The sequence below is a fragment of the Globicephala melas genome, chromosome 15 (assembly GCF_963455315.2).
Source record: "Globicephala melas chromosome 15, mGloMel1.2, whole genome shotgun sequence".
Classification (NCBI taxonomy): domain Eukaryota; kingdom Metazoa; phylum Chordata; class Mammalia; order Artiodactyla; family Delphinidae; genus Globicephala; species Globicephala melas.
This window is the reverse complement of record NC_083328.1, coordinates 8,384,516-8,405,095: the sequence shown is the minus strand read 5'-3', so window position 1 is coordinate 8,405,095 and position 20,580 is coordinate 8,384,516. Positions and strand designations below refer to the sequence as shown.

The 20,580-nt window shown below is 53.3% G+C and overlaps 1 protein-coding gene across 2 annotated transcripts; it reads right to left on the bottom strand.

Moving 5' to 3' along the window:
* Window positions 1-10,051: 10,051 nt before the first annotated feature.
* SSC4D (scavenger receptor cysteine rich family member with 4 domains) lies at window positions 10,052-18,927 on the bottom strand. Of its 2 annotated transcripts, XM_030872053.2 has the most exons (10): window positions 18,762-18,927; window positions 17,284-17,319; window positions 16,706-17,011; window positions 15,903-15,980; window positions 14,803-15,117; window positions 13,665-13,742; window positions 13,017-13,091; window positions 12,590-12,901; window positions 11,679-11,747; window positions 10,052-11,061 (listed from the first exon to the last, which is right to left on the bottom strand). In XM_030872053.2, exons 1-10 carry the CDS (start codon window positions 18,925-18,927, stop codon window positions 10,745-10,747), a joined length of 1,752 nt encoding a protein of 583 aa, XP_030727913.1. In that variant the 3' UTR covers window positions 10,052-10,744. The 2 variants fall into 2 exon arrangements, 1 of the variants encoding a protein (XP_030727913.1); XR_004042748.2 differs by lacking the exons at window positions 10,052-11,061; window positions 11,679-11,747; window positions 12,590-12,901; ... (3 more) ...; window positions 17,284-17,319; window positions 18,762-18,927 and adding an exon at window positions 14,602-14,732 and having other exon boundaries at window positions 13,024-13,091; window positions 13,665-13,835.
* Window positions 18,928-20,580: the final 1,653 nt, after the last annotated feature.

The following is a 20,580-nucleotide window of genomic DNA, read 5'->3' as shown; positions in this document are numbered from 1 at the left end:
AAAATAAATAAATAAATAAAATAAAAGCAGAGAAAAGAGAAATAAACAGAGACAGAAAGACAGAAAGGATCCAACAGAGGGAAGGTGCTGAGCTCGCTGGCCAGGTGCCCACAGCTCATCCCGGAAGCTGCTGGGCTGGACCCAGTCAGTGCAAGATGGATGGCTGCTCTGGGAAGGCAGAGGCCACCGGGCCAGGCAGCTGGATCATCCCTTCCATCTGCACCACCCGCTGCAGAAAGCCCAGCCAGGTTACCCTGTGTTGCAGACTGAGGAGTGCCCCTGCTGAGGGCTTCCTCAGGGGCAGCAGGAGGTCGGAGAAGGGGGCTGCTTTGGAGGCAGGGACCCCGTTCTGCCTCTCACTAGCTGTGAGGTCTGGCAGCCACTGAGCTCTCTGCAGCCTTCGTCGCCATCTGTAAACTGGAAACAACCTCCCAATCCTCAGTGATTGTGACATATCTTCACCTACCCCACAGAGGACCTGAGTAACCTGGGGTGTCAAGGGTGTCCTTCAGGTCCAACAAGATCTTGGAGGCAACAGATACCTTCTGTTCCTGGCACCCTTTGGGGAGAGTTCCAAAAATCTGGCCAAGCAGTTTGGGCCAAAGGTGGGGAGTCAGGAGAGTAGGTTGTGACCCCAGTTCCCAGGGCTGCACCATTGATAAAGATCACCAATTAAAAAAAAAAAAAAAAAGATCACCAATTAAAGGCTCCTACCCACCTCCCCTCACCCCCAAACCCCAGCACTTATGCTGGGTGCCAAGTCCCACCAAAAACAGGGAAGAAAGGACATGTTTCATCGCTCTATCCCACCCGCCCAAGAGCTCTGCCCCAGATGGCAGCCCTCTACGACTGGAAGAGCCCCTGCTGATCATCAAGGTCACCTGCACACTGGCCTCATTCTGCCTCTCCACCGTTTACTTGCTCTTCCATTGATTCAAATGTTGAGTACTTATTAGGTGCATAGTACCTGGCAGGGGAGACAAGTAATGACTTGTGATGAGAGGGTGAGCCCAGGATGCTGGGAGAGGACATAGAGGAGACCCTAGGACCACCTATCCAAACCCATGGCCTCCAACTCCAGCTTAAATGCTTCCTCTTCCAGAGGCTTCCCAGAACTTCTGCTAGGAGTGACTTCTGCTTCTGAGCCCGCACCATTTCTCCAAAGCCCCACACACCAGGGTCTTACACAGAGGCCAGGAATGCATATGCACGATATCCCTATAGATTATCTCCTCTTTGGGGGCAGAGCCCAGATCCTGTTCATCTTTGCATTCTATGGAACCCAGCACAGTTGCAGGGGATCAGAATGCAATGGATACATATTAGTTGTATGTTATTGAACCTCAATGGAGTTCATCAGATGCACTAATAGTTGGTGTCTTTAAGACTTAGTCTCTTTACTTGTTAAGTGGGGATAATAATTTTCACTTCCTGGCGAGGCCAGATGGATCAAATGAGATATTGCATGTAAGTCCCTTGGCAAGCAGGAGGCTGTACAGCTCTGCGCAGCCGTGGGTTGTTGCTAATAATATAGCAATCTCAGGGCTGGAGCTGGACGCAGAGAGACAGGGAGCAGGCGCCCCTCTGTCTGCAGCTTCTCCTGCCTGACAGTGGCGAGAGGCGCTCTGAGCCTGAAACAGCCCAAATGTGGGCAGCCAGACTGCAGTGGGAAGAGAAGCCAGTGGGAGCCCGCATACCCAGGTTTCAAGTCTGCCTCTAGCTCAGGGTGGTAACCTTGGACAGGTCAGTCCCTTCTCTGAGCATCAGTTTCTCCATATGCCAAGTAGGAACTGAAATCTCTGGCTGGCTGTCAGCAGAGGGAGGTTCTGGTGGGAGCTGAAATGCATAGGAACCCCACACCAGTGTCCAAATACTGTACAGCTGTGGGGTCTCAGTGAGGTCTGCACCAACCCCTCTGCAGACATCACCCCTTCCCTTCCACCCCGACTGGGTCAGACAGCAGCCTTGCTCCCTGGGAAATTGGGCATAATTTCTGGCCAGAGTGGTGCTCAAATATTTGTTGAATAAATGAACGGATAAATAAAGGGGGCCCCTCAGAGGGAGTGCCACTCTAAGTCTTCCAAAGCATTACAGGCCCCCTTACAGGTCAACAATTCATCCTCTGCTCATGGTCTGTACCACTTCCACCAGAGTCTGAACCACCATCATCATCATGTCTCCCCTGCATTAATGCAGCTGGTTTCCCTGCTTCCATCTTATTCCCCTACTGTCTACCCCTCCTCAAGATGCCCAGAATGATCTTTTTAAAATTCAAATCTTATTATGTCTCTCCTCTGCTTAAAACCCTCTAGTTAGCTTCCTAGTACCCTCAGGATAATCTCCCTAATCTTTAATGAGCCCACAAGGCTCTCCTCCCATCTCAATCCACCTTCTCTCTTAAACCTCTCTTCCAGCCATCTGCTTCTCCTTCCATTCTTCCAAGTGGGCCAGGCTCCCTTTCCTCTGGTTAAAAGCTATTTTCGGGCTTCCCTGGTGGCGCAGTGGTTAAGAATCCTCCTGCTGGACTTCCCTGGTGGCACAGTGGTTAAGAATCCGCCTGCCAATGCAGGGGACACGGGTTCAAGCCCTGGTCCAGGAAGATCCCACATGCTGCGGAGCAACTAGGCCCATGCGCCACAACTACTGAGCCTGCGCTCCAGAGCCCACGCACCGCAACTACTGAAGCCTGCATGCCTAGAGCCCGTGCTCCGCAACAAGAGAAGCCACTGCAATGAGAAGCCTGTGCACTGCAACGACGAGTAGCCCCCACTGGCCACAACTAGAGAAAGCCCATGCGCAGCAAAGAAGACCTAAAACAACCCAAATGTGGGCAGTGCAAAGTGAAGCCAGTGGGAGCCCGCATATCCAGATTCCAAGTCTGCCTCTAGCTCAGGGTGGTGACCTTGGGCAGAGCAGTCTCTTCTCTGAGCATCAGTTTCTGCATCTGCCACGTAGGAGCCAAAATAAAGGGAAAAAAATTTTTTTTAAATTAAAAAAAAAAAGTTATTTTCTTCCTAAAGCTTTCCCTGCTCCTTCCCCCTATACTAAGTTAGGGCCCCCTGCAAACTGCCCCTGACTTGGCACTCTGTTCTTCCCCCATCCAACTCTCACAATGTAACCACTGCGTAACCACTGGTCTATCTCCTGCCTAGACTGTAAACTCTACAGGAGCAGAGACCTGGTTGGCTCTGTGATGCACTGTTTGCCTTAGCCTGACACAAGGAAGGGCTCAAATATTTGCTGGGTAGCTGAGCGAGGTGGAGAGGAAGACGGCTAGCAGTCTTTGAGAGTAAGATAAACTCAAGCCCATCGAGACACCTCAAGGGCAGATACCAGGGAGGTGGGTGGAGGGGTGCACGGCCGGCAGGGGAGACAGGGAGTTAGGCCTAGACTACGAGTTTGAACAGCAAACTGCTGAGCTCCAGAGACCACCCTCCCTGCCTTGGCTACATCTCAAAGGCCCTCAGGGCCAACACTGGAGACCACGCGGGCCACATCCTCAGGGTGACCCTGCACACACAGGCCTTTGCTGGGGCGCCTCCAAGCTGCCGGCAAACTCCCAGCCTAGTGCGCTCGTCTGCAAGTGCCTGGGCCCGCCCCTTTCCAATGCCAGTTTTAACGAAATCTAGCCTTATAATTTTAACAGGCCTCTGTAGGTTAATCTTCCCCACAAACACGAATAAAGATCCCAGCCCGGCCCGACTGGCGGCGGGTGGGGTGTCAAATTCTCTTTGTAAACTGAGAATGGCCGCACAGACTAGAAAAGGTCGCCTTCACCCCAGGTTCTTGGGGACTCTTCCGGACCGTTTCTTTCCGACCCCGCGTAGGTACCACCCGGCATCCCGCAAGGTCCGGCTACTCCCGTCCCTCCAGCGTCCGAGCCCAGGACGCTCCCCAAAGCCCAGAAGGGTGCGCCCGGAAGGGGCGGATTCTAGGAGACAGGCGGGAGGTGTCTCCCTTGTCTTCGGCTCCGCCCCACCCGCACGCCGCAGCTTGCTGTGATTGGCTGTATCAGTCCAATGCTCTCCAATCAGGAGGCTACCGCGGAGTCAGAGGTGGGGCTTCGGTTCCCACGCGGGGCGGGCTCCTACTCGTTCTCCTCGCGCGTGCTCGCTGCGACAGCCCTGCCCTGCCCCTCGGCAGTGACTCAGCAGGAAAGCGCGACTGGACTGGGCCGAAAGGGCTGAGCCGAGCCACCCTTTCCAGGTCCACGCCACTGAGCTGGTGGGGATGGGAGGAGGATTTTGGGGCGGAGGTGGGCGTCCCTAGACCTGGTCTCTGATCTTTTTTCGTGACCCAGGAAAACTCCTCATCCTTCTCCGGCCCTGAGTTTCCCTTCTGTACAGTAGAGATAAAGATAAACATGTCCAGGGGTAGTCCTGAGACAAGATAGTACTAGTTAGTAGGAAGAGCATGGGGCTTTTGGGAGTTTGACAGCTCAGGGTGCGAATCCCACCCCCTAATAAGCTAGCTGTAAGATCCCGGCCAATCCCTAAATCCTCAAATGGCAAATCAGAGAAGGATTTTACCTCCATCTCTCAGGTTGCGACTGTGAAATGAGACAACGTATACAAATGCGGGGACGGGGGGAGGGAACAAAACCACTTAATAGGTGGCTGCAGAATTCCAATTAGGAGAACCAGCTTTGATTAGCAAAACAAAAAGGGCAATTTTGGAAAGCTAGTCCTGGAGGCTAGGCAGTAGACAAGATAATTCTGCATAAGAAATGAGCAAGAACACATGTGAAAAATAGGCAAAGGACTTGATAGACATTTCTCCAAAGAAGATATACATATAGCCAATGAGAACAACAACAAAAGACACGACATAATTAGTCATTAAGTAGATAAAAAACAAAACCAGGAGATAACACTTCACAGCCAGTAGGATGGCTAGAATTTTTTTTAAGGAGGGAACAGGAGTTAGCAAAGATGTGGAGAATTGGAACCCCTGTGCAGTGCAAAGTGGGAATGTAAAATGGCCCAACCACTGTGGAAAACCGTTTGGTGGTCCCTCAAAATGTTAAACATAGAATTACCATATGGCCTAGCAATTCCACTCCTGTGTATATACCCAAGAGAACTGGAAACAGGTTCCCAAACAGATACTTGTACAGGACTGTTCATAGCAGCATTATTCACAAAAGCCAAAAGGTAAAAATAGCCCGTGTCCATCAACAGATGAATGGATAAACACAATCTGATAAGTCCATTCAAAGGGATATTATTTCACCTTAAAAAAGGATGAGGGCTTCCCTGGTGGTGCAACGGTTGAGAATCCACCTGCCAGTGCAGGGGACACGGGTTCGATCCCTGGTCCGGGAAGATCCTGCTTGCCACGGACCAACTGGGCGTGTGTGCCACAACTACTGAGCCTGCGCTCTAGAGCCACAAGCCACAACTACTGAGCCCACATGCCACAACTGCTGAAGCCTGCGCGCCTAGAGCCTGTGCTCCGCAACAAGAGAAGCCACCACGATGAGAAGCCCGCGCACCGCAACGAAGAGCAGCCCCCACTCACCGCAACCAGAGAAAAGACCGGGCGCAGCAATGAAGACCCAATGCATCCAGAAACAGTAAATAAATAAAATAAAATAAATAAATTAAAAAAAAAAAAAAGGATGAGGTACTGATACATGCTACAATGCAAATGAACCTTGAAAACACTATGCCAAGTGAGAGAAGCCAGTCACAAATGGCTACATGTTGCCTGATTCTATGTCTAGGAAATGTCTAGAACCCATACAGACAGAAAGTAAATTAGCGGTTGCCAGGGGCCCCGGGGTGGGGAAAATGGAGAGTAACTGCTAATGGGTATGAGGTTTTTTTGGTGGGGTGATGAACTGTTCTGGAATGTTCTGGAATTAGATAGTGGTGATGGTTGCACAACCCTGCAAATAGCTAACAACCACTGAATTGTACACTTGAGTGTACAGGGAGAATTTGATGGTATGTGAATTATATCACAATAAAGCTGTTATTTAAGAAAAAGCAATGAGCAAAAATGTGGGAGTCAAGAGGGCTTGCAAATGCGGAAGGAGGTGGTAGGAGACGGAGGGTCTCAGCATTTGGGGTAGGCCATTAGGGCTAGAGTAGAGACTATCAGTAACAATTACGTGGGAATGTGCCTGTGTGTGCGGTGGTGGTAATGGTGGCAGTGTGTGTGTATGTGAATATACAAGGGATTTTTAAAAACAGGGTATCTCATTTCCGGCTGTTTGTTGAATGCTTGCTCCAGATCGTCAGCCAAGTGTGCACCGCGCACAGCCTGGAATCGGTGGCACTTTGGGAGTGAAGGGCTTGGTCAGTGAACAGGTAAAAGGAGAGTCACAAAGGAGGCAAAAGCAGATGGAAGATTTAGAAATCAGCAAAAGTCAGGGGTACTTAGCAGAATCTAAGCTCCCTAAGAATTCCTGAGGCTTTTGGTAGGGATCCTGGTATCCTGCTTTAATGGGTCCTTTTGATTAGATCTTAAGAGGCAAGGTGCACTCAGCAAGTTAAAAGGGGTGGGAAATGCTCAAGAGGCTGACATCTGGGCCGCCTGCATTCTTCATTTTCCAATGGATTCTCATTGCTCTTCGAATAAAACTCCTCCCGGTGGCCTAGAAAATCCTGAGTGGTCTGGTGCCTACCAGCTTTCCTGACTCATCTATTATCATGTTTCTCTTTGCTCCAATCACAATGCCCTTCTTGCTGGTTCTTCTGCAGGCCAGGCTAAATCCCCAGTGAAGGACCTGGAATGGTCCACCCCAAACATTTTCATGATCAGCAAAAGGCTCATGGCTGGTTCCCCCTCACTCCTCGGGCCCAGCTCAAGGCTCACCACCTCAGCGGCCTTCCCTGACCACCTGACCCTCCCCATAACACCCTGCTTCATGTTCTTTGTAGCACTAATCACTAGCTCAAACTCTCTGGGCTATTGACTTGTTCAATGGCTTATCATGGGTCTTCTTTTGAAGGTAATCTCTGGGCCATGCAAACAGTAACTGGTCTAGATCTCTTCCTGTTCTGCAGCCCCAGAGTCCAGCACGGTGCTCAGACTAGCACACAGGTGCTCCAGAAATACTTGTTCATGTCCTCCGTTCACTGGACAAATATTATTTGAGCACCTGCCATGTATAAGGTCCTACGTGGAAAGTCAAGCACAACAGACCCAGCCCCAGCCCTCCCAGCTCCCCTGGGCTGGTGGAAGACACAGCTAAGTCAGCAGTCTGCTGTGATGTAGGGGTGAGTGCTGTCACTGGGGAGGTACGGGGTGTGATGGGGGCTCCTAGTCCAGACCGTGGGTGGGGGAGGGGGTATCCGTGAAGGCCTCTGGAGAAAATGAAAGCTGAGACATGAGGCTAAATAAGAGTTGACCAAAGGGAAGGAGGGGAGAGGGTGACGTGTATTCCAGGCAGAGAGAACAGCATGTGCAGAGGCCCGGTGGGAAGAAAGCCCAGACACTAGAGGAACTGAAAGTAGTTCAGCCTGGCAAGAGCCTGGCAGCGAGTGGTAAGGGATGGTGTCGAACACAAGTGGAACCAGGCTGTCGCAGGACCTTGTAGACTGAGCTAGGTTGCTGAGGAAAACACTGGGGAGCCATGGAAGGGGTTTAAGCAGCGGAGTGGCACAATCAGATTTGTCAACATTAGACAATTCACTGCTCTTGCGGTATGGGGAATGGATTGGAGACAGTGAGGCAGTGAAGAGGCCATGAAAGAAATGTAAGAGAAGAAATGGTAAGAGAAACGAACATATTCCAGCAGTGTTTGGGAGGTAGAATCAGTAGACTTTAATGACTAATTCGTTTTTCAAGGGTGGGGACTGTTGGGGATAACACCCAGATTTCCAGCTTAAGCTAGTGCTTGGTAGTGTTACTTCCTAAACAGGGAAACCCAGGTTTAGGTGTAGGTCATGAAGTTCTAAGTCTCACAGGCTGAGTTTCAGGAGAGCACAGGGCGCTCAAGTCAGCATTTGGATTATTCTGTGAGTTTCTCAAGGGCAAAAACCCTTATTTATCTGCGTGTTCCCAAACCCAGTACGCTCTGGCCCACAGAACACCAAAGTGTACACAGAGCCACAGAAAACAGACAGCAGAACAGCTTTGATAACTGTCTGGAAAACAGGTTTCAGGTCGGCCCCACAGGACAGAGAAAAACTTAGGAGCCTCAGTGTCTCACTCAGGATGGGCTAGGTTACGCTGCTATGATAAACCATCCCCAAACGCAGATTTCTCACTCACTCTACCTGCCCATCTTGAGTCAATGGAAGCTTTTCTCCAGGGGGGGACCCAGACTGATGGAGCCTCCACCACCTGGAATGTCACTGGTCACCTTGAAGGAAAGGAACTTGGCAGACAGCGCTTGGGTCCTTGAAGGCTTCTGCCTGAGGGGGATACTTCCACTCACATTTCATCAGCCAAAGCGTGTCAACATGCCATGCCTCGCTTCAAGAGGACAGGGAAGTACGAATCTACCATATGCCAGGAAGGGGAAGAACTGGACATGTTGGTGCCCAGTAATGGGCATCAAGAATCTTAACTTCTGGTCCTGGGTCTCCTCTGCGAACTTGTACGAGTCATTTCCCCGCTCTGAGCCTCAGTTGTCCCTGTCTGTAAAAAGGGATGCTAATACTTCCCTTTAGTTGAGCATTGATGAAAGCACTTTGTTTAGATGAGGAAGGGGAGTCCAGGGGTGGGAAGCCGTGACACATCTCAAGACAATAGAGAGGCACACTCGAGTGTGGATGTGGCTGGAGTGGCAATGACCACAGGCTAAGCAGAATCTGAGTGTGCTGCACTGAGGTCTAGGGGCTGAGGGCAGCTACAGCATCCCTGTCCCTCTGCCCCGACTCCCTGAATTCTTGAGCATTTTCATTCCTTTCACTCCTCCAGCCCTCATCCCTCCAATGACACAGTGGGTCACAGAGCTCCCTGACAAATGGAGGCAAAACCAATACTGCCAAGAGCTGATGGAGTTTGGAGCTTAAGTGTCTGCCTCACTCTTTGGCTGGCAGCCAGGGCTTGGGTTTGGAGCCTGTGGGAGGCAGAATAATTCCCGCCCCTGCCCCCCCCCCCCCCCGCAAGAGGTCAAGTCCTAATCCCTGGAGCTGGTGAAAATGCTCCTTTACGTAGCTAAAAAGATTTTGCAGACACGGTTAAATTAAGGACCTTGAGATGGGGAGATTATCCTGGATTATCCAGGTGGGCCTAATATAATAACAAAGGGCCTTCGAGGATGGAAGAGGGAGGCAGAAGAATCAGAAAAAGAGATGAGATGATGGACGCTGGGGTCAGAGTGATGCAATGCTGGCTGGAAGGAGGTTGTGAGCAGGCAGGGAACGCAGGCAGCCTCGAGAAGCTGGACAAGGTAAGGAAAAGGATTCCCCACTGGATCCTCTAGAAAGAATACTGCCCTGCCAACACCTCGAATTGAGCCCAGGGAAACGCATTTCAGACTCGTGACCTTGTGAACCGTAAGATAATAAATTTGTTGTTTTAAGCCACTAAATTTATAGTAATTTGTTACGGCAGGGATAGGAAACTCATACAGAGCCTGCAGGCTATGTGGAGGGCGGGGGTTTGACGTCAGACAGTTGCTACTGGCAAGTCAGCCACCGGGGGGCTGAGAGAGGCTCTGGCAGGATCCCTCACTTCCCTCTGGCCCTGGGGCGCCAGGTGAGGTACCTCAAGAGCAGCCCCTGGGGAAGCCCCAATGCTGCTTTACTCTCCTCCATCATCCTTTCTGCCTCCTCTCAATTTTTTTCTCTTCTAGTGACTCTTGCCATGTGCCTTTGAGCAGACCCCTTCCTTTAGGATTCTGTGTATGTAAAAGGAAAATGGGGATGGGCTAGGGGACCCTTTAGGGGCCTTCCTGGCCTGACACTGTGAGTCAGCATTTCCAGGATGTGATGGGCCCGCCGAAAGCTCTCTGATGATGCTCTTTAACTGCCCTCCACCCCAGGCAGGTTTCCTCCAGAGAGTCCTAACCAGAGTCTTCTCTGCTGCCACAAACAATGCACTTATGCCCAAACATTGACCTCGGTTAAAACACAGGGGGGACAATGCTTTATTGACTTGGCACCTATGAACGGGTGGCTACAGGCCCCCAGGGTTCTTTGCTTCTGCAAAGTGGAGGCTCTGTGGTGGGAGCAGCATAAATCGAGTTGCTGGTTCCAGCTGCAGGGAGGGGCCACTGTCCCTGCTTTGGCCCCTCCAGTCCCCTTGTCCAGCCAAGCACCATCTGAGTCCAGGCCCTCACAGAGCAGGCCAGGGCAACGACCCAGGTCCTTCTGCAGCCCCAGGCCAGTCTAAGGTAAGAGCTGTAGGCCTCTCTTGCCTTCCCCTCTTCTTGAGGATCCCCAGATGGGTGGAGGGAAAGGAGATACCCCATTTACAGAGAGCACCTGAACCTCCTGGACCAGGGTTAAGGAAGGCTGGGTTAAGGGTATTGTAACAGGAGTCCCACCAAAGAGGAAAGTTAGGAGTGCTTCCCTTCCCACCAGTTTCTGTTTTAGCTGAGCAGAAAGTAGGAGTTTTCATTGAAATGGGCCCACAGTAGGTGATGACAGGTGAGGTCACACACTAAGTTGATGGGATGGAGCCAGGCTCCCTCAGGCAGGACTACACCATCTGGGCAGGCTCTCTCCCAGGCAAGGGGAGGGAAGGGCAGAGTGAACTGCAGTTGTCACAGGAGGAGGACTTCCTGAAGGAAGAGGGGCAGGCCACAGTAGGCTCCCAGAAGTGGTCTGCAGAGTGGGCTGGGTCACGATGGCTGGCACAGGACACTGGCATCCTCACTGTGGTCACAGTTGTGGGCATCCCAGCGGATGTGAGAGCAGAGCAGCAGGGCACTCTCGTCCCCACGGCACTTGACATTGTCCAGGAGGATAGGGCCTCGGCCTGGGCCAAAGTGGGCCTCACCAGGGGCTGCCAGGGCCTGGCCACAGCCCAGCTGGTGACACAGGACGCCGGCTGCCCGCATGTCCCAAGCATCATCGCACACAGTGCCCCACTGCTGCCCTAGGAAGAGCTCTACACGGCCCTCGCATCGGTGGGCTCCATTGGCCAGACGTAAGTGCCCTGTGGGGAGACAAGGTCTGGGGCTGAAAGGGGCTGGCCCAGGCCAGGCCACTCCCAAGCTAGGCCAGGTAAGGGGTAGTTAGAGGAGGCAAAGGGTGGTGGTTTGGGACACAGCAGTGCCCTGGGAACCACTGGACGAAGGCAGACAAATGAGATTAAAATAAGATGGGCATCGGTCCAGACTGCATCTCAAGATAGAAGAATGTGCACAAGACTTTGTGGGGCGCTCTTTGCATGCTGGGAGCTTCATGTCTGCTCTCTCCTTAGTTCTCTGTTCACAATCCCAATACCTCAGACCCAGGGCTCCTCTCTATCATCATCGTCTCCCCTCCTCCCTGGACTCCCCAGACTAAAGTCTGAATTCTTTCATTGCTCTCCTGAGGACAGGAGCCCATCCCTTTATTTTGGTCCCAACTCTAGAAATCTCTAGATGACTCTAGCTTAAAACCCACCTCCCTCTTTCTGGACATCATGCCTCTATTAATGAGGCCTGAGACTCTCGCAGAAGGAAAAAGGCTCCAGGACTGCTGTGTAACCCCGGGCTGTGACCTCCTTCCAAATCTGGTCCTTCGTATCCTGATGCCTCCACTTCACTCTTGGGGACGGTGGACACCTACCGTCCCTGGGCCGAGGAGTGGGCACCTGGGTGGTCTCAGCACCGTCCTGCTGGACTAGCTCGTCTGGGCCTGGTTCCGCAAGGATAAAGAAACAGGTGGCTGTCACATTGGGGAACAAGTCCCTTGAGGCCAGGTCACCTCTTACCCTCCAAGGGAGGACTGATTTAGGGTCAGAAAGGACTTCATAGGTCCCCGCTCCTTGGTACAGAAACGTGGGTTGTGCTTCTTTCACCCTGGGGCCCAAAGCAGAACCCTTTGTGGCCAAGGCTACCAGGACACCAAACAAGGGCGAAAATACCGATTCCCAAAGCAATCAATAAAGAGACGCATTTTTAAATGTGTCAGACTCTGCAAACACCCCTTTTCCATTGACTCCCACCAAGGGTCAAACGCTTGCTCCCCGAAAGCTGATCAACTCTCCCTGCTAACTACAGTTTTTCGGGTCCTTGACGCAGCAGAACAAAACCTCCCCGACCACGCCTGTCACAGGTTCTGCCACACTTTACCACCGGACTTCGGCCTCTCACCTCGGGCCCCGCCCCTCACTGCAGCAGAGGGCGCTCCCTTCGCGGCCCCTCTCATGCCGCGCAGCCGCAGAGCGAGCCGATGGTGGGCTCCGCCTCTGTCTGCGGAGCGTGAATCCTCACCCGCGGCGCTCACGCGGTAGTGCCTCGGCGAGCTCTGACGCTCGGCCCCGCCCATTTCCCAACAGACCCCGCCCCTCCCGCGCCTCTGTACGCGCCTGCGCCGGTCCCGCCCATCTCACAGCAGGCCCCGCCCGTGTCGCAGTAAGCGCCTGCGCTCGGCACCCCGCCGCCCCCCCGCCCCCCCGCCCCCCCGCCCCCCATTCCTCAGATGGTGCTCGGCTCCGCCCGTGCCGCCGTGCTTACGTGGTCTTGCAAAGGCCTTACCTGAGCAGAGCGCGCCCGCATCCTCGTGGTGGCCGCAGTTATGCTGGCCCCAGCCCAGGTGGAAGCAGTCGCTCAGGCGGGCCTCCGTGCCGGCGCAACCCACGTTGTCCAGCAGCACGGGGCCGCGGCCGTAGCCGAAGTGGCCGAGGCCCGTGGCACCCAGCGCCGGCCCGCAGCCCGCCTCGCGGCAGGCCACGCGCGCGTCCGCGAAGTCCCAGTCATCGTCGCACACGGTGCCCCAGCCCCCGGCGTATAGCACCTCCACGCGGCCGCGGCACGGGCTTGGGCCGCCCACCAGCCGCAGCCGCCCGCCTGCGGGGCGCACACGCCCGCGGCCAGAGGGGCTGGGCTGGGGCCATCGGCTCCCGGGCAGAGCCCCGGCCCCACCCTCTTCCACCCACAACGGAACCCCGGCCCTGCCACTTACTTTTCTTCCCCGCCGCCCAGGCCGCTGTGGTGAACAGTGCCGGCTCCCTGGAAGGCAGGGCACCAACTCCTGTAGCTGCAGAGACAGGGTATCTAGAGCATTTGAAGGGGACAAAGAGGGCTTCTGGCCTGCAGCAGGGCACAGGGCGCGTCTACTGAGATGCCCCAACTCTTACCACACCTGCACCCCACTCAGCCTCAATCCTAGAGTCACCATGTTGTATGCTGTGGTGGGGTCCTCAGGAAGCTTGAAGGGAATAAACCAAATCCTACCTCCAGGCATTATCCTAATTTCGATCCCAATGATAGGTCCAGCCCTAATTGCAAATATACTTCGACCCTTCATTCAAGTTATATCTCACTTCTCACAAGGCCTCTCAATTTCCAACCTCAGCCCCAACCCAAGTTTTATTTCAGAGCTTTGAGGAAGTGCCTCCTCCCACCCTGCTGAACTGTTCAGAGCTCTGGATTTCACCCTTGCTCCACCTGCTCATCTGTTCTCTCACCCACCTCTTTACTGTCTGGCCAAAAGCCCTGGCCTAATAGCCCGGGCCCCCTCCCCCTGAGTCCAGAACAGTCTTCCCAATTCCCAGCCCTGCCCACCTACCATTGCCCCTACCATTCCAGCCTGGTGGGCTGGGCTCCTTACCCTCTGGCTCTGTGTGCCAGGCCCAGTCCGCTCTTGTGCCCGACGGTGGCAGTGCTGTGAGAGCCAGGTGCCCCAGGACTAGAGTAGGAGTCAGAGAAGGGAGTAGGGTCAGAGGCCAAGGTTCTGGTTCCTGGTCAGCCTTGGGCTCTCGGAGAGGATGGGAGGGTCTCCCTGGAGAAGACAACAGATTTTACTTTCAGAGCTGGGGGCTTAGTCCCAACTGGGGTCCAAGGAAGTCTGCCCCACTTTGCCAGTTCTTGTAATTTATTTGTGCTGCCTAGGTGTACACTTCACGGTTTATACAGGCATTCACAGATGTGCTTTCATTTCTCTCCAGTGCTCCCAGAAGCCCAATGTGTGTCCAAGATGGGGAGATAAAGAAGGCCTTGCCCAACAGGGAGGGCCATGCACAGTCCTGAGGGGCTTGCAGAACAAAACTCACTATCCCCATTTACAGATAAAATAATAAGACTAGAAAGGGCAAGGGGCATACCCAAGATCATGCAGCAAGGTTAGCTGAGGCTTTGCCAGGGCTCACTCTGCCTCATTGGGCCTCAGCTTTCCCATCTGTAAATTGGGGATGATGCCTCCTGGTTAGCTGTGAGGCATGGGCAAGCACTTTATATCTGGTAGAATGGAGTCCATTTGTGAAATGCCATTAACAGCCCTATTATTCCTACTTCAGAAAACCTCTCAGTATGGGAGAGGGACCAGGTGAGAATCAGGATTACAGATGGCTAGGGAATTCTGGGGACATACCTGGGTGTCAATGAGAGAATTCTGGAGTATCTCTGGAGCGATCCTAGAGGACTATTACTTTACTCTGAAGTATTCCATAAAGAGTACTTAGAAAGTGGTGGAAAATTCCGAAGGCATTTTTGGAGTACTGTTAGACAATTCTGGAGTATTGGTGAGGTAATACTGCAGTATTACATACCTGTGGAGTCTACTAGGACGTTCGGAGGCACTTCTAGAGCAGTACTGAGAAATTAAAACTAATTCGGGGGCCTTCTTGAAAGAGCTCAGGTTAACACCAAGACAGTCAACATCCCGGTCCCCTCCCAGGCCCCACTCCACCTCCTCCTGCTTCAGGACTCGGCCCCGCCCCGCCCACCGGCCCCGCCCCCGAAATCCGCACCTGCGCAGAGCGCGCCGGCGTCCTCGTGGTGGCCGCAGTTGTGCACCCCCCAGCCTAGGCTCAGGCAGGCTGCCAGACGGGGCTCGCCTCCTTCACAGTGCACGTTGTCCAGCAGGATGTGCCCCGTGCCGTAGCCGAAGAAGGCGTTGGTGGTGGCTGCCAGGGCCGCCCCGCAGCCTAGCTGGCGGCAGACCACGGTGGCATCCGGCAGCCCCCAGTCATCGTCACACACGGTGCCCCACAGGCCACCGTGCAGGATCTCCACTCGGCCCTGACACGGGCCCGCGCCCCCCACCAGGCGCACGCTGCCCTCACCTGGTAATGGGGGTGGGGGGACAAGGAGCATCTCCCACATGGCTTTGCTGCCCATCCCAACCCAAAGTTCTTCCTTATTGCCCCAGGCCCTCCGCATACCCACAGTGCATGGTGTCCCAGGGCTTAAAACCTAGGAGGAGCTGCTCACCCACTTACCCCCAAGGCACTGCTTCCTCAGAGTCTAGATTGGGGGTGCTTTGTGGGATCTGAGGACAGAACCCTATGACTGTGTCATTTCCTGCCTAAAAGCAACCCTCCCTGCCCTTGTCCATCCATGCTCTGCTAACCATCTAGGATGTGCTGATTCCTCATTTATAACACAACTGCAATGAAAGCCTTCTCATCTTTCCAGGTACAGCAACAACAACTCTTCCTCCAGGAAACCCTCCCTGATTTCTGATGAATGGGATCTTCTTCCTCCTCCGGATTTTCTTGCCTTTTTATCTGTCTTTCTTTAAGGGAACTTTTCATTTTGTTGTTCTACATCATTATCAGCATTTCTGTGAATATCGGACTCTCCCATTAGATTAAGCTTCAGCCCCCACCTCTCTTATTTTCTCCAACCTTGTGCTGACTATTTTTATCATCCCACTAGAATGAATCTTCTTTCCCTGTCCAGATGGTGAGTGGCCTGAGGGGGTGCAGGGGCAGGGCGGGATGAAGGAATGACCAAACTCACCCATCAGTAATCCCTCACTTCCCACTGCCCAGGGTAGGGTTTGGGATATTCCTCCCTGGATCCCTCTCCTAAGACCCAGGTGGTCCCCCACATTGCCTTTACTTACCTTTTCCATTCTGGGGAGTTGTAGGGGGTGCCCTACTGGTTAACACTTTCCTTGTTGGGGGCTGCGTGGGCAAGAATTCTGGGAAAGAAGCAGGGTGGAAGGGAGGAGAATATGGAGTTTTCTGTTCTCCATCCTCACAAACACAGGTATGTGAGGGGCAGGGCATGGACCCCTAAGGTACCTGCCCTCAGGGCCTCTGGCCACACAAAGGGTCAAAACTAGGAAATCTGGGGTGTGAGAGGAGAAAGGGCCACCTGAGTCCTGAAAGCAGTAGCTTTAGAGGATTTCGTTTGGTTCTCAGTTCTTTTAGTTCTTAAAGCAGCATCACATCACTTGAGAACTTGTTAGAAATGCAAATTCTCAGGCTCCACCAGACGCAGGATCAGAAACTCTGGCATGGGGCCACCATCTGTGTTTTAATGAGCCCTCCAGCTGATTTTCTTGAAAACCTGAACTACTGCTCTCAAGGTCAAAGCCTCTCAGAGATTTGTTGCAGCTCTACACCAAGCGGGCCTCACCGCCAGTGTTGACCCCAATTGTCTGGTTTTAAAAATGGGAAGAGGGCTCTGCTGGGATAATCAAGGCCCTCCATGGAAGCAGTAATGCTGGTTTTCAGCAGAGGTCACACAATGAGCCAGAGCACTGCTGGGGCCCAGGCTCTGACAGCCAGGCTGGGGCGCTTCCCCAACACCGTGCACTGCAGCTGCTGGCTCGGTCTTCTTCTTTGGAACATTCTTACCGCTGGGAAGCCCTGCTGCCTGCCAGCCTGTCTGCCCTTCCGGGTCACAGACTGTCCTGCTCACCGTCACACAGGACAGCCACGTCCTCGTAGTGAAAGCAGTTGTGGACGCCCCAGCCTCGGCTGCCACACTCGCTCAGCGCGGCTTCCTGCCCACGGCACTCCACATTGTCCAGCAGGATGGGGCCACGGCCCTGGCCAAAGGCGAGGGGCCGCGGCACGGGCAGAGCCAGGCCACAGCCCAGCTGACGACACACCACATTGGCGTCCACCACGTCCCAGTCGTCGTCGCAGACGCTGCCCCAGGAGCCGCCATGCAGGACCTCCAGGCGTCCCCGGCAGCGGCTCGGGCCCCCCACCAGCCTCAGCTCTGTGGAGTGGGTTAAGCTGGCACGGGGGCAATCAGTGGGCCCAAACTAGAGGGTGCCTCCGCCTTGCCCTGAAGCTGTGGGGTCCTTGGGATCAGGCCCTCCTGGGACTTATTTCTCCCTTTCTGTAAAATGGGGAGACTAGAGCAATCCCTTTGGGGGCCTCTAGAATAATGGAGGGCTGGTTAGTCATTATTCCCTGGGTCTTCTGTCTGAGCATCTGAGTACCTCGGGAGCAGGGGGGAGGGCGGGGGGGTGGGGCAGGGGCACCTACCTGGAAAGGGCAGTGAGGTGGGCTGTAGGGCGCTGGCTGGAACAGAGTGAGGAAGAGCATTGGCCCCCTCAGCCCCCTCCCTTGGCTGCCTGGCCCTGGGAACAGAGCCCCCTCTCCTCCGCCCATGGTCCCCACCATCATCCCCCTCCTCTTCACTACCCCTGCTTTTCCAAAGCCCCTGACTGCCCCAGTTGTTTTCCTTGCTTCATCCCTCGCCCATCGGTCCATGGGCCACGCCAGAGAGATCTGCCTGAGACACATATCAGCTCAGCTTATCCCACTCCACTGCTGAATTCCTCAAAGACTCCCCTTTTCCTGCAGGAGTCCCAGAACCTAAGTTTTCTCTACAAAGTCTTCTAGGATCTTCTGATCCGCTTCTCCTTACTTCTTAATCTCCCATCAGTCTTGTCTCCAGGTCTTTAACCCTGCAGTCTCCTCTGCTAGCCCAGCTCATTACAGCCCTGCAGATCGAGCCACCTCCTATGGGAAGCCTTCCTGGAGCTCTCAGCTAGAAGTGCTCTCCTTTTCCTCTGAATACCTGGGCACCGTATACATACCCTTTTCCAGGCCTTCTGCCCGGTGATGTGGCCACGTCTGTCTCATCTCGGTCTCCCCGAGAGCCCCCTGCCCAGAGCCTGTTACTCCCCAGGTGCTCAGTAGCTCTGCCTTAAATGTGTAAATTACCTTTGGGATTCATTCTGACTTCCCCCCAAAGGTTTACCTGTATAAGTCCTTCTGGTTCGGCTCTCACATATGTGTATGTTGGGTACTGTGCTCATTGCTTTATGTGGCCTGACTCACATACTCATTAGGACAACTTATGAGGCAGCTTGGATTTTGCAGAAGGGGAAACTTCAGGTTTAGTGAAATTAGGTAACTTGCTCAAGGCCATTCCGCAAATAAAAGGTAGAGCTGGAATTCTAACCCGGACAGCCACACTCTCCTTCACCATACAATTCTGAGCACGTGGACTGAGAGGGAAACTGGCCTAGCATGGGAAATTGAATACCCATAATAGCCCCTCATTTGTGCACAGAATTCTCAGACACAGCCACATACCTTAGCTCAGAGAAAGAATCCTTACAACCTCTGAGGCATGTACTAGTGTACCCATTTTACAGATGAAGCAACTAAGAGTCAGTTTCTTCTTTCCTAAGTTAGCATAGTCCCTAGGCTGTTTGATTGCATCTGTTCCACCAGTTGGCTTTCCAACAGCCATTGATGAGCCCATGCCCTTTCCCTCCTTGCCTGTTTCCAATATCCTAACTGCCCATACTCTGTGTACATTGAGCCCTCACCTTTAGCACTGAGCCTTCCACTCCCCCAGCTCAGACCTTAGCTTTCATCAAACCTGGGCAAATGTCAGAGCTGGAGGGAATGTTGAAAACCACCTCAATTACAGGCCACCTCCCACCGTAATTTTACAACTGGGAAAACTCAGAGCCAGAAAGGGGAAATGAGGGGAGGGGGGCACTCACCCAGTGGCAAGAGGAGGAGGAAGGACAGGACAGGGGTGAGGGGGGAAGGAGCAGCGTTCCTGTCTCCCAGCCTCCATCCCCTGCTCTTCTCATCAGGCTGGGGACCAACTTGCATCTCCGTGTCCTTACGCGTCCAGCCAGTGGATGGCCTTTCCAAGGGTCCCATTAAGGGGTGGTGGAGAAGTCACAGCTGGAACTTCTGGAATTAAAGGTTCCCCTTCACTTCTTCCAGCTGGAAGGGTCCAGGTAGAGCTTCGGTGAGGGGTGGGGGCGTGACATTTCCACTTGGGTTTCGTATTCTGAGTGGAGGCGGCAGCTGGAGGATGAGGACAGAAACACAGATGGAAACTCCTCGTGAGGAGTTAGGTCTGGCTGGAGCAGAGGGTGTATGAAAGCAAGGGGTGGGAGGGTTGTCTGATCCCAAACCGAGACAGGTCTGCCTGGCTGTGCCAAAGGCTCAGAGTTTTTCCTCCAGGGCAGCACATCCCAAAGCAGGGTGTTTGTGCCACTGGGGGCAACCCACATCATTTTGGGGGGAGATAGATGACATTTACTGTTTCATTTTCATTTATTTTTTCTTTTACACTGCCTTCTATTTATGGCAAAGGATTCTGGCTTTTCATTTATCTGGAACAACATAAAGTTTCCCTTTAAAGTTAATTTAATTTATTTAATTTTATTTTTTTGGCTGCACCGCAGCTTACGGGATCTTAGTTCCCCGACCACGGATTGAACCCAGGCTCATGGCAGTGAAAGGGCTGAGTCCTAACCACTGGACCACCAGGGAATTCCCTAAAGTTAATTGAAATCAGAAAAAAAAAAAAAGTTAATTTAAAGAAAAAACATCAGGGACTTTCCTGGTGGTCCAGTGGGTAAGACCCTGCGCTCCCGATGCAGGGGACCCGGGTCTGATCCTTGGTCAGGGAACTAGATCCCGCATGCATGCCACAACGAAGATCCCGCGTGCCGCAACTAAGACCCCACACAGCTAAAATAAATAAAAATTAAAAAAAGAAAAAACATCAAGGAAATACAGTTCCCACGAGTCACAAATATGCAAGAATGGTATAGGGCTGGGAGAGTAAATGCCATTTGGGATTTTTTTTTTAATTTTGGATTGAGGTTTACAAACCAAAAAGTGCATAAATCGTAAGTGCAGAGCTCAGTAAACATTCGCACCATGTAACCAGCATCCCAGTGTGTGGACTATGATTGGACGGTTGGCGGCTGGTTTAGAAGATGGTTCTGTTTGGGACATACTGAGAGCCAGGTTCCCGGGGGACATGGGTGCCCCTCTCAGCCGGAACGCACCCGTCCACCCCCCCATCTTTCCCTGGCTTTGCTTCCATCCTGGCATACAGTCTGCTTGGGAAGAGGATGAAAACCTATCTGGATGTGGACACAGGGTTTTCAATACTCCATTCATGGGGCCCAGTACAGCCCCCAGTGGAATAATCAGCTTTTGTGTTCTTGGGGACAGCTGGGAGATGGGAGTCGAGAGCTGTGAGGAGGGGAGAACCATGGTCCCATCTTTGCTGAGGGGAATCCACTGTGATCTGGGCCTTCCCCTGCCTCCCAGGCCTTGGGGCCACCCATCTCTCAGGCTGTTGGAACACTGGCCCCCCAGGTCAGGGAAGCCCCTGCTCTGTGAGTATGGGGACACACAGCTCCCAGGGAACCTGGCTGGGAATTCTGAAGTACCCCCTCTCTATCCCCTGCCACCGTGGCCCAGGAGTGAGGGAGGAGGACCCCCGATCCTGACCGCCACTGATCTCAAGTCCTGGCTGACCCTAGAGCTCTCAGTGGGCCTTGTGGAAAC